This window comes from Nothoprocta perdicaria, unplaced genomic scaffold (genome assembly GCF_003342845.1).
Source record: "Nothoprocta perdicaria isolate Ctin4 unplaced genomic scaffold, notPer1 scaffold_186, whole genome shotgun sequence".
NCBI classification, from domain to species: Eukaryota; Metazoa; Chordata; class Aves; order Tinamiformes; family Tinamidae; genus Nothoprocta; species Nothoprocta perdicaria.
Window position 1 is genome coordinate 1,105,911 of NW_020455049.1, and position 15,209 is coordinate 1,121,119.

General features: G+C 37.5%; 1 protein-coding gene across 4 annotated transcripts in view; it reads left to right on the forward strand.

The window, feature by feature from the left end:
- Positions 1-15,209, forward strand: part of KCNQ1 (potassium voltage-gated channel subfamily Q member 1) — a 265,151-nt gene that overhangs the window by 71,356 nt on the left and 178,586 nt on the right. For all 4 annotated transcript variants that reach the window (XR_003248977.1, XM_026036799.1, XM_026036800.1 and 1 more), the window contains exons 5-11: positions 285-381; positions 1,032-1,172; positions 6,534-6,644; positions 8,060-8,155; positions 10,093-10,215; positions 10,992-11,133; positions 14,257-14,322. Coding sequence is in view for 3 of the 4 variants with exons in the window: in XM_026036799.1 (XP_025892584.1) it covers positions 285-381; positions 1,032-1,172; positions 6,534-6,644; positions 8,060-8,155; positions 10,093-10,215; positions 10,992-11,133; positions 14,257-14,322 (776 nt within the window). In the remaining variant the exon portion in view is untranslated. The remainder of the gene's footprint in view (positions 1-284; positions 382-1,031; positions 1,173-6,533; positions 6,645-8,059; positions 8,156-10,092; positions 10,216-10,991; positions 11,134-14,256; positions 14,323-15,209) is intronic.

Below are 15,209 nucleotides of genomic sequence, written 5' to 3' on the forward strand. Positions count from 1 at the left end.
TTTTATAAAATGCCTGGGATTACTTATTGAGAAGTCTTGATTGATTGAACCTATCCTGAACTCCGAAAGATCAGGCTATCAGGTTTTCCTGAATGAGAAAGGACAGGGCAGTTTGCTGTACTCTGCACACTAGCCTTGCAGTGATACTCTCCTTAAAAGAGTTTCCTAAAGGATTTTTCAGCTCATGTTACTCATTCTCACCTTTCCCCACTCCTTTTTTTTTTTTTTTCCCCTTTTATTATTAGCCTCTTCGTTGACTCATTCATTTAAAAACTGTGTTGCAGGGGCATCCGTTTCCTGCAGATTCTGCGAATGCTCCATGTTGACCGTCAGGGTGGAACGTGGAGGCTCTTGGGCTCAGTGGTCTTCATACACAGACAAGTGAGTTGGAGTGCTCTGAAAACTTAATAATAGTTGATGCAAAAGGCCTTGAATTTGGTGTGTAGGCAGTGTATGCAGGCATGCTAACGTCAAATATATTTAATGTGGAAACAGACAATCATATTATTTTATCCAAATCTGTTTGACCTACCTGTTCAGATGACAAAGAGTTCCTAAAAGATAAAAATATTCACCCGTGCTTTGTCAGGCTTTTGACCTATAAATTAATTCTGTGGATCTAACCACAGAAAATAAGGCTTTGGAAATGAGCCTGAATATTTTTAAAGAAATTCGGTATCTTAAGTACCAGAACTGTCTTCAGTGTGACATTGTTTGAAAAATTTACGCAACCTCCCCCCCCCCCCTTTTTTTTTTACCAAAAAGTTGATCCATTGTTTTTGCAAGTGATGGTCATCCAGTTGTGTTAGATGCTGTGTTTGCAGTGTGTGTACTGGGCCAAGCCAGCAGCTAGTGTAAATTCTTTCCCTCTTGAACCGGGTGCATGCTTAGTTTGCCCAGGTGATAGTCTGTCCGTGTTTCTAAATTGCTGAAATTACATCTATACTAATTATTCTTCCAAAACATCAGTAGCGGATTGTTTTAAGCCTCTAAACAACATGATAATGTTCTTATWTATATTCTGTTTGCAGGAACTGATAACGACTCTGTACATTGGATTTCTGGGCCTGATTTTTTCCTCTTACTTTGTGTACCTGGCTGAAAAAGATGCTGTAAATGATTCTGGAGAAACAGAGTTTGGCAGCTATGCAGATGCCCTGTGGTGGGGTGTGGTAAGTATAGCAATTTTTCTTTCATTCTTCTTTTGTTCTGCCATTCTTTCTTTCCAAAGAAAGTTATTTCTTGTTATCAATTTTTCTTGTCACTGGCATTCAAGAAGTGTCTTCTTATTATCTGCTATAATTGTATAATGTTTTCTTAATAAAATCAGTAGATGCTTCAGATCTGTAAATTGCATAGCCATTGGTAGTGATTCAACATTTGCATTTTCAAAATATGCTGTTCTTCTAGGGTCTTCTGCTGCTTTAAATCAAAACACAGTTTATTTGTCATTTAAAAATTGGAACTATAGCAAGTCTTAGGTATAGGAAGCATAGGACTAATAATKCCATTTGACTTATAAAATGGATCTGCATGAAAAAGTTCTGTGTGTAGGTGTGCTGGTGTTGTCGTCATTCTGCAGCCAGTATGAGCTGCTGTTTGAGGGAGGCAGCACCCATTGATGAACATTTTTCTTGCAGATCTCCTTGGGTTGAAATTCACATGTAGCCATTTATGAATCCAACAGTTTGTTTTGTTTAGATTGCTACTGAGATCTGCTGCAGTATTTTCTTCTCTTTGTCTTCCATGATTCAATATAGCCTCCTTTTAGGATCAGAACCTTGCCATACTGAACAAGTAAATGCCTCTCTGGCAAGTAGCTTTTAAATGCTTTAAAGTCACCATAGTGTTTTTATTTTTCAATAAAGGGCCCGGCTGACTCGCTCATTAATGGTGGCAGATGTAGCTGCATTTAAAAACACATGCTGCTATTGGCATTGGCATTAAAAACAGGGCATCTTACAGGCCAGACTGACTTATTAAAAATGCATTTCTGRTATTTTGATGCTGTAATGTTCCTCATACTGTCCTTCAGGAAAAGGTCCTTTAAAGTCGGGATGATGTCTTGCCAGTCATTAAGGAGAATGCTTCTTAATAAGGGGCTCAAACTTATTGGGAAAACATTCTCAAAAAGATCAGTACCCAGTGTTATGTTTTAGCCAGAATTTTCAGCATTGCTTAAGTACCCCAAATTCTGCTCATTAAAACCCYGTCTCCACCTGCTTTGCTCTGGCTGTGTGGAAGAGGGCAGCTCACAGTCCTCGTTTCAAAGGCCACCACAGATGGATGATCTGCCTGGCACATCGCTGACCTTGGAACTTGCTTAGCAAATGCAGCAGAAAATGCTAAAGGCAAAGCACTTGGTAACATCCTCAGAGGCCCCTTTCACCCTACAATATTACATATTTCTGTTATTTCAACTCATGTCTTTGGTTTTCTCTACTGCCATTCCCCAAAGAACTTGTTTAWGTAGCACAGTACACAGGAAACAGTATAGAAGATGTGCGTCACCACAACTCAACTGCATCTGGAATTAGGTACTTTCATATGACTTTGCTTTGCCAAGTATAGACATACCCATAGGGTGCATAACTTCCAACTAGATGTTCTTCATTGTCATTGTTATTTATAAAGCTATATTGCTTTTCCGTTTCCATAAGTAAATTGGCCTCTAGTGCTTCTTCTGAATTGTGTGTAGTTATTMGCAGTGCCAGTGTGCAGCCTTTTTGGGGAAACCTGAGGTTACCCTGTGCATGGAGGGTTTGTTGAGACTACTGCTATCCTTGAAGGCAGCACGTGTAGCAATAATTCTGATGAAGGCACATGTTTATTTTTCCAAAGCCAAGGTGACTCTGCAGAAAAAATACAGGAAACAAGATGTACCCCTCTGTTCCCCAGGGCAAAGTYACATTTTTATGTTGTCTTTCATGCACAGACTTGTAGTCTTAAAGACTTAATATAGTTTCCGGACAACCAAAACAACAATAGAAAACAACAACAACAACAAATATGTTAAATATCCTTGCTAAGCCTGTCAAAGAAGATCTCTCTCAGGAAACTGGCTCACTTCTCTGCTTGCTTTCTTCCTGAACACTGAATGGAGTCGTGTCTTGGGCAGCCTCCTTCTGTGATATCCCTTGCACTATTTTCAACCTTCACATCTGAACAAACATCCTTCAGGAAAACTATTACGTGGATTGTGCTGCCTCCAGCCTCTTTGATCAGGAGCACCATTTGCCACAACCAGTTATTGACTATAGCCATGCAAGGGTGTTAATAAAGGTCCCCCCATTCCTTTGAACTCCATCTAGCAATTCCATGCAAGTACCAACTTAGTTAAGTTTCCCGTTCCTTTAATTCACAGATACATAATTTCTCACCAAGGACCAATATTTTTTTTTTTAACTGTGTTTTTTTTTTTAACTGTGTTTCTAACCTTTCTGCTTATCAAAACCTGTAAGCACCTGCCTAAGGTATACTGAAAATCAAAAGTGTTTGAGAGCTTTGCTGGAAAGCTGCATGAAATACAAAATAGATATTGCATCGTGTGCATAAATCTTTTTGCTTAAATCAAATTTGTTGTAATTATAAATAACTGACCATAAATGTTAAAAAAAGCCACAGAGAAGGAAGAACCTTTTTTTCCATATCTAAATTTAACAAACTTCTGAGGACTTCATGCTGATTTCCRTGTTAGACACAGGAAGACTCTTCATTGTTGGTTTTGTGCTTTGCAAGCCCAGAATACCCACTATGAGCCTGTCCTTTCTTTATTCTGGGGGGTAAAATGGAATTTTTCAGACTTTGTGGAGGAGAGGCTTAGAAGATGGGAGGGTTAGTGTTTCAGAATACTGTTTGCTTGCATCCATACATCTCACTAGCTACCTTCKTATCTATGAATTTTAACTCCAGGAGCAGTTCCAAGAACTTTTTCTTCCTCACTTAATAAATGGTAGATGTGAAGAAACCTTTTAAAATCCTTGTTCCAAAGTAGAAATACAGATTTTCTTTCCTCTAAAGAACATTCTTGAAACTTTTTTCTTAATTTGTCCTTAATCCTTCAAACTAGAAGACTACAGAAGGTTTTGCCAGGTTTTCCATTTCATAAAGCAAATAATTTCTAGAAACTTGCTATTTTCTAGAGTCTAGGAAAAAAAAATCGCAATTAAGGAAAAGTACTTTTAGTCATCCTTTAGAATCTAAAAGATTTGGCTTTGATTTCCTGGGTGTTTTGCCTGTGTCACTCCATTTAATCCAGATGGGTATTGCAAGCAGAGAAAGAAAATTCTGAATGAAATTCTGAGTGCAGAACAAAACCTGGCACACTGCTTTTGAAGTTGTAGTGCTGCAAAATCAGAAGGAAAGTAGGTATGGTATTCTGGATAAGGTAATTTARCTTTAATACTTGCCTCTATTTGATCTTTTAGCAGTTGAGTTTTGCTTCATGCACTCTGTGGTGTCTGTCTTTTTAGTGACCGACTTGTGCATTCTTCAGAGCTGCATTTTGTAGATGTTCAACCACTCAGAACTTCCAAAGCCACCAAGTATTTATCTACAGGGCAGAGATGCTATGTACMTGTTCAAGTTTGTTGTCCTCATTTTAGCCAGATAACCTTGGATAAAATGAGTCAGCTATTCAGTGCTGTTTAAAAYGACTATTTCTTGTTGCAGCCTGGATTCATATTTCCTCATTTAGATTACTGATGTCTAATTAACAGGAACAAGATTAGTCTTAACACCAAACCCCGTGGTGAAGTAGATCAGATTAAAGTTCTGAAATAGCAAATGGATGCATAGGATTTTGTTACTAATTAAACCAATTAGCTTTTCATGCTGCTTTGCAATGAAAATATAATGTGTGAGCTCTTGCATCAATTTAGTTTCATTATGGCAATGTATTTACTACGCTAGAGTAGAAATTGAGTCAGTATTTCCATTCTACGTCCTATTTTACAACTGTAAAATTAGTACTATACTCTTTAGGGGGTTATAATCTGGCTGTAAAAAATCATTTGGGSCTAAAACTCAGAGCACAAGTTTTCAACAACATGTATCCTGGAGAAAAAAAGAAGAAAATGTAATTTGGAAATACAATGCATTTGGAGATGTATTACTTRTGAGTGTAGAGAAAAATGTCAACTTAAACACATGGATTTGTTTCTAACCCAATTTCCATAATGTTCTTTTAAATATAATCCCCAACAAACTGCACAGAAAATGCATTCTGGCATTGATGCTTCTCAATGAGCAGGTCAGAAAGGATGGGAAGGGAGGGAGTTCAGGCGTAGTTTGGTCTGCTCATAGGGTCCTATTTCTTTTCACATTCCTATTTAAGACATCAAAACATGGCATTAAGCCTGCAACACAATATTTTAATCATGAGGAGTTGAAAATATCTTCTAAAACCCTTATCTTGTCTCCTTTTATGTAAGTAAGTATCAGAGGGCATCACTTCTGCCGTAGTTATTTTTAGTAGGGTTTTGTTTGTGTTTGGGAGTTTTTGTATGTTTACAATATGACAGGTGATCTAGGAATAACTGCAGGATACAGAAGGAAGGTCTTTATTTGTTATTGTCTGGGATTTGCTTCCTCCATGGCCTGGGCAAATAGGCAGCTTCTTGATCAGAAGAACAACGCCGTGTGCTTCATGTGCTCGAGAGCCTCACGTGGCTCACATGCTCACTTCTGTGACTTTGAATAAAGCTGAGCAAACTTCTCTACCTTCCAAACTTGGGAGCAGTGTGTAGCATAGGTGAATTTTAAGTGTCTTCAGATGCCAAATTTATGCCTTCTATTAAAAAAAAAATCCGTTCTCTTGTGTATCTGCAAGTAATGACTTGTCCTGCCTTGTTGTGCTATGTCACCGTGGTGGTAAGCTTTACTGCAGAGTCTTGAAACACAAACTCAACAGGTGTTTCCTGTGTGTGTGCATTAAATTATCTGTTCCTGCTCTTTATGTTCTGTGTGAATTAGTGATTTGTTAGGCTGTGTTTTAAGGAGCTGTTGCTGCATGGCATTTTTTTTTTTTCAGGTTCTCTCGCTGTTTATATCAGCACTGTTTTCTCACACACTTCATGTCTGATCCTGGTAGTGCAGCGCGTGTGTGCTCCTGATATACAACAGCCCTCTAACCCGCTCAGCAAACATCTCCTGCCCATAAAGAAAATCAGCAGTTCAGAGCTGTGTTGGCAGCCTCCAGCTAAGGAAGCGTGTGGTATGGGCAGGCAGCCCGTAGCCCTGTAACTTCATAGAYCATAACTTTTTTTAAGACATGAAGAATTAAATGAACAGTTTTATTTGCTACGTTTTAACACATATTTTATTGTAATTCAATTTCCTTTACCCTTTTCATTGTCTTATAGGTAGGAAGCAAACCCGGAGAGGTGAATTACCTTCGTTAAGGTCACACAGGCTGTCATTGAGACATTGGGATAGGAATGCAGCTTATGTTCCTTTAAATGCAAACAAAAACAAATAAGTCCTGAAGCCTGCTATGTTCATATTTGTAATGCTTTATGTATTTCTCATTACAGGTGACTGTTACAACTATTGGCTATGGGGATAAAGTGCCACAGACCTGGATAGGAAAGACTATTGCATCTTGTTTTTCAGTGTTTGCAATTTCATTTTTTGCACTACCTGCGGTAGGTTCCTCTGTACTTCTGCTGGCAATTTAATAGTGAGCTTATAATAGTGAGAGGAATCGTTTGTTACTGCTTCTTTAGCCTTTCATTGGATCTRATATTAAAGAAGCTTTGTATTCAACTTCTATTTTGTGAAACATAGATAAAAACACAGTAAACACTGCCTCTTTGCATATGAGATGCAATATTTGGTGTATATTGGAAAAAGGGATGTTTCAACCCCAAAATGAGTGTTTAATTCAAAACACTTTTTCAACTTTTTCAAATATGTAAAGGAAAGTATCTCTGTGCTAATTGCTTTTCAGATCACTGACTTTGCTGCTAAGTTACCCAACTGGTTAGATAAAGGGTGAACTGTAGAGTTCTCCTGTGCATCCTTCTCCCAGGAAAGCTGTAGAGAGGCAGCCCTAAGTGGCCAGGGACAGTGACACTGGCAGCTGACAGAGCTATTTGCCAAATTAATGTCTGTTTGTGGCCAACATCTCATTTTCAATAGTGATTTAGGGCTGAGCTWTTTAAGGTGTTTTGGCTCTCAGCTAGTACTGAAAACAGGTGCCCAGAAACTTTCTAACAATAAATRAGGCTCTTGGATACCAACAGTAAGTTGAAAATCAGTCAAACCTGGGCTGTGCTTTTGAGATCCAAAACTTTCAGTGGCAAACATAGGTAATTAGCAATACTCCTAAAACCTTTGTTAAGTGTGTGGAGATATGAATGATAATAAGGGGACTGTATGAATGATAATAAAGGGGCATCCTAATGATAAATAAGGGAACTGCTCCACACTTATTTTGGAATTAATAATTTTACTACATTTGGAGGCTGCTTCAGGTTGCTCATTACTCGGCACCATTAGTCCATGCCACCTTGTCCTCAGGTGGATTAGGGAGCCCTGTGCTGAAYTTATAGCCTGGCTGTATTCCAGTATTCCTTTTTTTTTTCTTTCTCCTCTTCCTACCCACTATGGGTTAATACGATAGAAATTGCCACAGTGCAGGTTAAAAGACTTTCTTGTGATCCRAATTATGCCATGCCACATCTTTTTTTCTCATGAAAATGAGGTTAAGCACAGCACAACATGTGAATATATTCTTCCCTATACTGTCCTTCCCTTTCACAGGCCTTTATGGGGCTTTTAGAGGTTATGAAATACATTTTCTTGTTCTTTAGTGTATGAGCCCAGCTGACTTAAATAAGCTTTGAATCAGGCCACAATAATGTTCATATTTTATGTTTCAGCAAGTAAGACTGAGTCTGAAGGCTTAATAGCATTAAGTCATTTCCTCTGAATAATTAGTTCAGTTGTTTTATGATGCTGAATAGGAGTTTATTAATATGACATACTTTGGCAAGTTTATGCACGTTCTCCCTCTTCCCCCCTAAAAGCTAAATTTCTGTTTTCTTTCTTCCTACAGGGAATTCTTGGTTCAGGCTTTGCCCTAAAAGTACAGCAGAAACAACGACAGAAGCACTTCAACCGCCAAATTCCAGCTGCTGCCTCTCTCATACAGGTGCCATGCTTGCACATTTTACCAACTATCATTTCTCTCCACTTAGAACAGTTTTTGAAGTTGTTTATAGTATTTCCATATCTAATTCCCTTCAAAAATTCTATCGGAGTTACACRTACAGATAAAAGTCTCCTAAATAGTTTGAGAACTCCCACCTTTAATGTAAATTAACAAGTACAAAAGTTCACTCTCAAATCAGTGCAGACTATTCAGCTGGTTTAAAAACATAGCTGAACTTTTGGCTATTAAGCAATTTTGCGAGAGGGTATGTTATGAAATACTAGGCTTACAGTTATAGGAAACAGAAAAGAGGGTGCATATAAAATTGTATATTTAAAAATCCACTGTTCCTAGTAAAGACAAGAATCAGATGTGCTGCACTTTTCTTGGGACAAATAGGTATTTTSGTTTCAGATTAAGTCAGAAGGTAATAAAAGGTAAAATCTTGTTTGAACTTCCTGAGCTTTGAGCTCTGGGGTGGGTGGCTGGCAAACACTGAGATTCTGCTAAAGTCTCTTCTTGTAAATCATAAGGGAGTCAAAAAATTTTTGATCATCTCTGTTAAAAAGATGGTTGCAGGATGGGTGTCAGTGAGGTCAATGAGATTGTTATCCTTGACTTGACTGGAGCTAACCTTTCACTCTAGAGAAGTATTAATATTGTTTCACTGCATTTTTTTTCCATTTTTTTCTTCCCTTACTAAATATCTGCTTGTAGCTTGAAACACAGATCCTAGAAACACAGGATCAAATTAAAATGGAAATCTAGATATTTCACCTAGGCTGTGTCATTCTTTCACTCTCATGTGACTTATTTCTCTAGCTTCATGAGTGAATGTGGATTTCCAGGTCAGACTCTTTATGGAAACAGTAGCTAACTGTAAAGTTTATGCTTGAAACTAAACAGTCCCAGAGTTAATGTGAAAAAGGTTTAAATTTAGGGGACTGGTTATAGCCAAAGATTAGCCAAAAATCTTCAGATTCAGTGTGTTTCTTTTGGATTGCACAGTCAGAAAAAGGTATGGTTTTTCCAAAGAATGGATTTTCAGCAATTCCCACTGGATCTTTGGGGAAATCAATCCCAAATTATTGGGAAGCCTGAGATTGCTTGTTTAGGTTGTTGTACTTGGCTCTGTCTGAAATACTAAGAATGAATGGGGGACAGACAATAAGTTGCTGGCTTATTGGCTATCTGTTATTAAGTTGCTGACTATCTGCCACTTTAATTTGGGGGTTAATTATTAATTAATTCTAATGATATAGTTAGACTTCTGGGGCAGTATGCACTAGTATTTATCTGTAGTATATGTGTATATATGTGTACAGTAGTTTTGGTCTTGTTTCCTGGCCATTTTTCTTCCTTTTTGTCTTTGAACATAGCACTTTGATCCATGATGGTTGGGTTTTTTATTTGCCTGGGGGGTTTGGCTCCTGGTTAGCTGTTCCATGAGGCTCTCCCTCTTGTTTCTCTTGTATAACAAATCTGTACAGCTACTGCTGCTGACTACAACATGGTTGCTTTTTTCTGGCAGTGCTCTTGTGAGCTACAGAACTACCTCTCTTTTGTGTAGGGACCCTAAGACGAGTAGGCAAAATGCCCAAAGTCTAAAGGGAACCAAAAGCAGAGCAAGAAACTCAACCTCAGTCTTTTAAGTCAAGTCTAGAAGGCCTCTTGGATAGTACTTTTTTATATCCTAAGATCTGGTAATCCAGACAAAAGATGCACTTCAAGAGACTGGTCTTCCTGGGTGTGTATCAGCCCACATTAAACTAGGCAGTTTGAGGCTGGGGATTTTATAGCATGCRAAGTTAATGCAAGGGAAATAAATACTGTTCAATCAAGATTTGCTAATGTGCTGACTTGAAGATTACCTAAAGTGTAGTCAGCAACAAACTCAATTGTATTAACTGCTCTGTTGCTAACAACTTTTATTCTAGACTGCTTGGAGATGCTATGCAGCAGAAAATCCAGACTCTTCCACGTGGAAAATATATATTCGAAAACCTTCTAGGAATTATCATTTACTGTCACCCAGTCCAAAACCGAAGAAATCAGTGATGGTAACAAATGTTTCATGTTATTAWAATTTCATATATTCATCTTTAAAGTAATACTGAATTTGTTCACTCCATAGAGGAAATCGGGTGCATTTATTTTGCAGACGTTTRTTACAGAGCTCAGTTGCATAGTTTCATTTCCAATGAGTTTGAGGATTTTGAATATAGAAACATTTTAAACTGTGAYTTAATTTGCTTCAGATCTCAAGCTTGATTTTGTTTTTAATGGATATATGGAGTTTGAAGAGAAAAATAATGACCTAAYTCAGGCATATCTATCAGTAACTTACTCTTCTTGTCTGGAAAGTTATAAGCAAAGAAAAGAATTTTTTTTTTTTCAATTGACAAAGGAAAAAGGAAAGGAGAAAGGAAAAATCAAGGAAAGATACCTGACAGGAATTTCCCCTTACATCACAGATTCTTCTGAATGTGATATTACTATATTCATTTACATGTGCTGAGGATAAAGTTTATTGCGACCATGAAATGGCAAGGCTGTTCTAGAGTAGTTTGGTTTATGTAAGCGGTTGTAGAACTAACAGATATTTTTTTCCCCAGTTTTCAAGTAGTTTGCTAACGACAATGTGCAGAATTCTAAAAGTTAGCTACTTTGAGGGAGGAATTAGTGAGAAACACAGGGTAGAGCATAATGTAACTGCAATTGGGCAGACACTCTTTTTATCTGGTAATAGCTCATTGGAGACTTCATTAAAAACATTTGTTAAAGAGTCAATGAAATGAGGTTCGCTTCAAGTATTTTAATATAYGTGTATTTTTAGGTCAAAAAGAAGAAATTTAAGTTAGAGAAGGACAACGGGCCTTCTTCTCCAGATAAGGTGTTAACTGTTCCACAAATCACTTACGACCATGTGACAGATAACAGGAAATCCGATTTCAGTATTGAGGCATATGAAAACTCTGGTAAGAAATTCTATTATAACATGCCAGTAATTATAATGGCCTCTATTAATTATATATGTGCATGTCATCTTTAATATGTGCAAGACAAAGATGAACTACCTCTTGGCTCTATTTCTAAAGCAAGAACACTTGCTTTCAAGCTTTCGTTGCAGGCTCTCTGGATGAGATTCAACCATTTACTTAATTGATGTGCTCCTTTGCAAGCAAATTTAAGATTATTTGTAATTTCTGCCGGCCGAAAGATCTACTGTCTCTAAGTTTGGTGCATAATTTCCTCATTTCTTTAAGTGATTGATGCTATTGGAACAGACTGCCAGGCTTTCCAAGGCACATTCATATTCTGCTTGTGCCTCAACTCAAAAGAACAGATACTTGGCTGCTCTGGAGATAGGCTGCTATATGAAACCATTATGTGCTCCTGCCATCTGCTCAGTGGAGGTGTCTATGAATCAAATTTTGAAAGCAGAATAACCTAAGATAAATGTGGATCATCTGTACTAATTGTCATTGTACAGAATGATATAGTACAGGGAAAAGATGAAAGGACTCTGTTTAACAGTCACCTTATAAATAATGGCTTAATTATAATATGAGCTCTGAATTTAAAGTGTAGCTTTTTAACAAAAAAGTAGAATTTACAAGTTGTTAATTGTATGCTCAAATTTTGGCTGCAAGATTTATGTTTAATTTTTAAAAGTATGTTTTATAGATCCTACATACCATAAGGACTTACTTTTCTTTTCCTCTTGAAAAACTTGGCTAACTTGATTAAATTTAACAGCCATTAAAATGAGAGATTGCAGTGTTGGTTGACACCAGATATATATTTTAATTCAGACGGAAACTCTCACCTTCCATATACTTTTTTGATGCATTTCTGTCTTGTTCTGTAACATCCATGCTTTTCCCATCTTTCCTGGCCTGCATTGAGCAATGATCATAACTCAGTCACAACTACCAAGTCCATGGTGGTTTTTAGAAGGTGGATATTACATTTATTCTCTGTGTGATTTTGAGTACAAATGTCTGTCTTCAATCTGGTGACTGAGATATGTGAATGATGAGGCTCGGCAAGTCTCAGGTTTATATCACTAAGTTTCTAAGTAGATTAAAGGACAATATGATTTGCAGTCAGTCGCCTACTGCCACTTCAAAAATCAATTCTCTAGCTTTCAATAAAAAAAAAAACCTCTAATCTCTTCTGACACTTTTTTTTTTTCTTCTTTTCGTCTCTTCTGCTCTCTCTAAACTGTTACAAGTATACAGGACAAACAGGAATGTTAAAATTGCTTGGTAAGTTGAGGAAAATAACTTCATCTACAGCATGCCAGCTTATGAGAACATTAACATTGTTTGCAGTGCTTTTCTATGTGTGTTTAGTGACGTATAGTTTCTAGGAAATCTCTTGCAGCCAAGGAGATCTTGACATACAAAAAATGTACATTCTCACGCTTGTTATCACAAGTGCACCCATGGTTCAGTCTCAAAGGCAGAAATGAGCAATTACTTAAAGTATTTGATTGTAAGTAGAATAGGTGGTCACTGTTGACTGAGGAAAACTTGTAATTCTCTACATACCCCGGATAAAAGGATAATAAAAGTTGAACTACATATTTAAATAACTAAGAATTGATTTTTAAATATCTTGAGATAGGAGAAAAACATCCAGCTATGACCTCTAGAAATGGGCATTTTAACTACACGTCTGTTCTTGTAAGAATGCTCTGTAAATATCAGTGAATAAATGGAGACCCATAGATTATATAATATATTTTATTATTTATCTGGATTCTGTGACCACTTAGTTACATAGTGCTGTGATATTTCTAATGTACTTGTTCAGTCACTTTCYTAAAAACTGAGCTTTCCCCTGAAGAGTCCAGGAGTAGAGCTGGGTCTGGGGAAAATGAACTGTGATTTAGTGAGAGTGCTGTGAGCCAACTGCAAGTTGTCTGTTTTGCATCCACTGAAGACAAAGGAAGTTACTCTTCAGTATTAAAGTGCAAGGATGCTCAGACTTGGATTAAATTGTGGGAAAATACAAGGTTGAATTTCCCCATTGAACCCACATACAGCATAGGTGCAAATAAGGTGGCAAAATAACGGAACACTTAATCTCCTTAACTCTCTCAGTCCAGTTCTTGGCCTGCTCATTCACTGGTTTCCAGTTTTCCATACCCAAAGCATTTCGTCTCTAATGGAGGAAAACATGGTGGAACAAATTCAGGATRGCAGTGGGAGTCCTGAAATCACCACCTGTTACATATACATCAGCAAGAAATTATTTCATCTTGGGAAAAATTCAGAAGAGTTTTGATTCGGTTTCTATGTTTCTATTTCCTAGGTGAGCAGGGTGAACTAAAAGAGCGGAGAGTTCACGTCATGCTGCCCTCCTAGGGACTCAAAGAAATAGAGCAGGCAGGGTGTGGATTTGTGTCTGCTGTGAGTAACATTACATACACAAAAAAAACCCCTAATTGCCAAGTCAAAAGCTCAGGAATAAGGCGTTAGGAAATGTACTTGGAATACTTCTCCAGTGGAATGGAGATACGGATATTCTCCAATATGGAATGGAGATGGATATGGAATATGGAATGGAGATGGATATGGATATCCTCCAATGGAAGGGAGAGGTAATACTTCCCTCCAATGGAAGGAATACTTCTCCAAAGTCATTCCCTTCCCCCGAGTATAATTCAAATATGTTTGTATTTTGAGTTTTGCTCTTTGCATAAACATAGGTGAGAAAATATGACTGTGTCCCTGGRTAAGAAACCACAGTTGTTTCTTAATGAAATAAGTGCTAAAAAGGGAGCATGATTTAAAGAACTGGYAGGAATATCTTGCAGCAGACAAGGCACACACTCTACAGCGGAGGAGTTTGGAGAGTCACGATGCTTCCCCTGGTGGCCATTCAAACATTCTGCTTAAATTTCATACCTACAGGAAGGGATCCATAGAACTCCTTATCCCAAATATTTATTTCATTTTTTTAAAGTGATGTCAAAAACAGCACTCTGAATTTTAGATATGTCTGCATCTCCTTAGCTGTTTCTCTACAGCTCTTTTTCCCAAGGCACTCCTCCATCTCTCTGTTTTATGTGCATCTTTGCTTTGGCTCAGATTGTCAGCGCTCCTGGCCATCCTTTTCCACAGACCAGCAGTCCTCCAGCGCTCCTCCCTCACCAGGTAAAGCTCATAATATCTCATTGCTTCATTAACACTCTTAATTCCTACATCATTGCATTGCTCTGTTTGCAGTTGCCTCCTATGGCACAGGAAAGTATAGTGCTTAATGAAAACATAGGTAGAATATAACATAAGTAGCATTTGGAGTTTGGTAGACTTTTCTGCTCATAAGTTTCAAATGTTTAAGTAAACAAGTCTATAGAAAATGGGCATTTTTCTAAATGCATTAATTAAAACTCAGATTTTAATGGGTGTGAAGAACTGAGAGCTGCATTGGTTACCAGATCTCAATTGTGGTTTCTCAGAAAGTTTTAAAATTTAAATAAAATAAAATAATAAGGAGATGCAATATCTGCCTCAGGTTAAGCATCTCTTTATCCCAGTATTCTCAGATAACCACACTAGTTCAAATAGGATGGGATGCAAGCTGCCCTTCATGTTGCTTTTTCATTTCATCATTCTTCTTCCCATCTCCCTCTATATTCAACAGGAAAACTGTAGCTGTAATGATCCAAACCGAGCRTTTTCTACAAATTCACCTGTGTATTATATGTCCTACAGGCACAATTTAGTGGGAATTCAGCAAACACTTTGTATGGTTTTAAGTTCAGTACTGTTGTCACTTTGATCAGAAAAATTTAAGGGACTTTGACTCTTCTTGTTCTAGAAACTGGGAAAGWTCCATTTGTGCTCGTAGAACAATGAAATGAGTTTAGTTAAATCCAAAAGGAGTCCACTTTAAAGTCATTTTGCTTTATAGAATTCTTCTTAAATGCTGCAAGGGACTCCTGCTTTTAGGATAATTCTCAATTTTACTTTTTTCCTCCTGGTAGTTGTGTTTTTTTGTTCTTTCCTCCCCCAATTTCTGTGATTTCAGACGTGTTCTC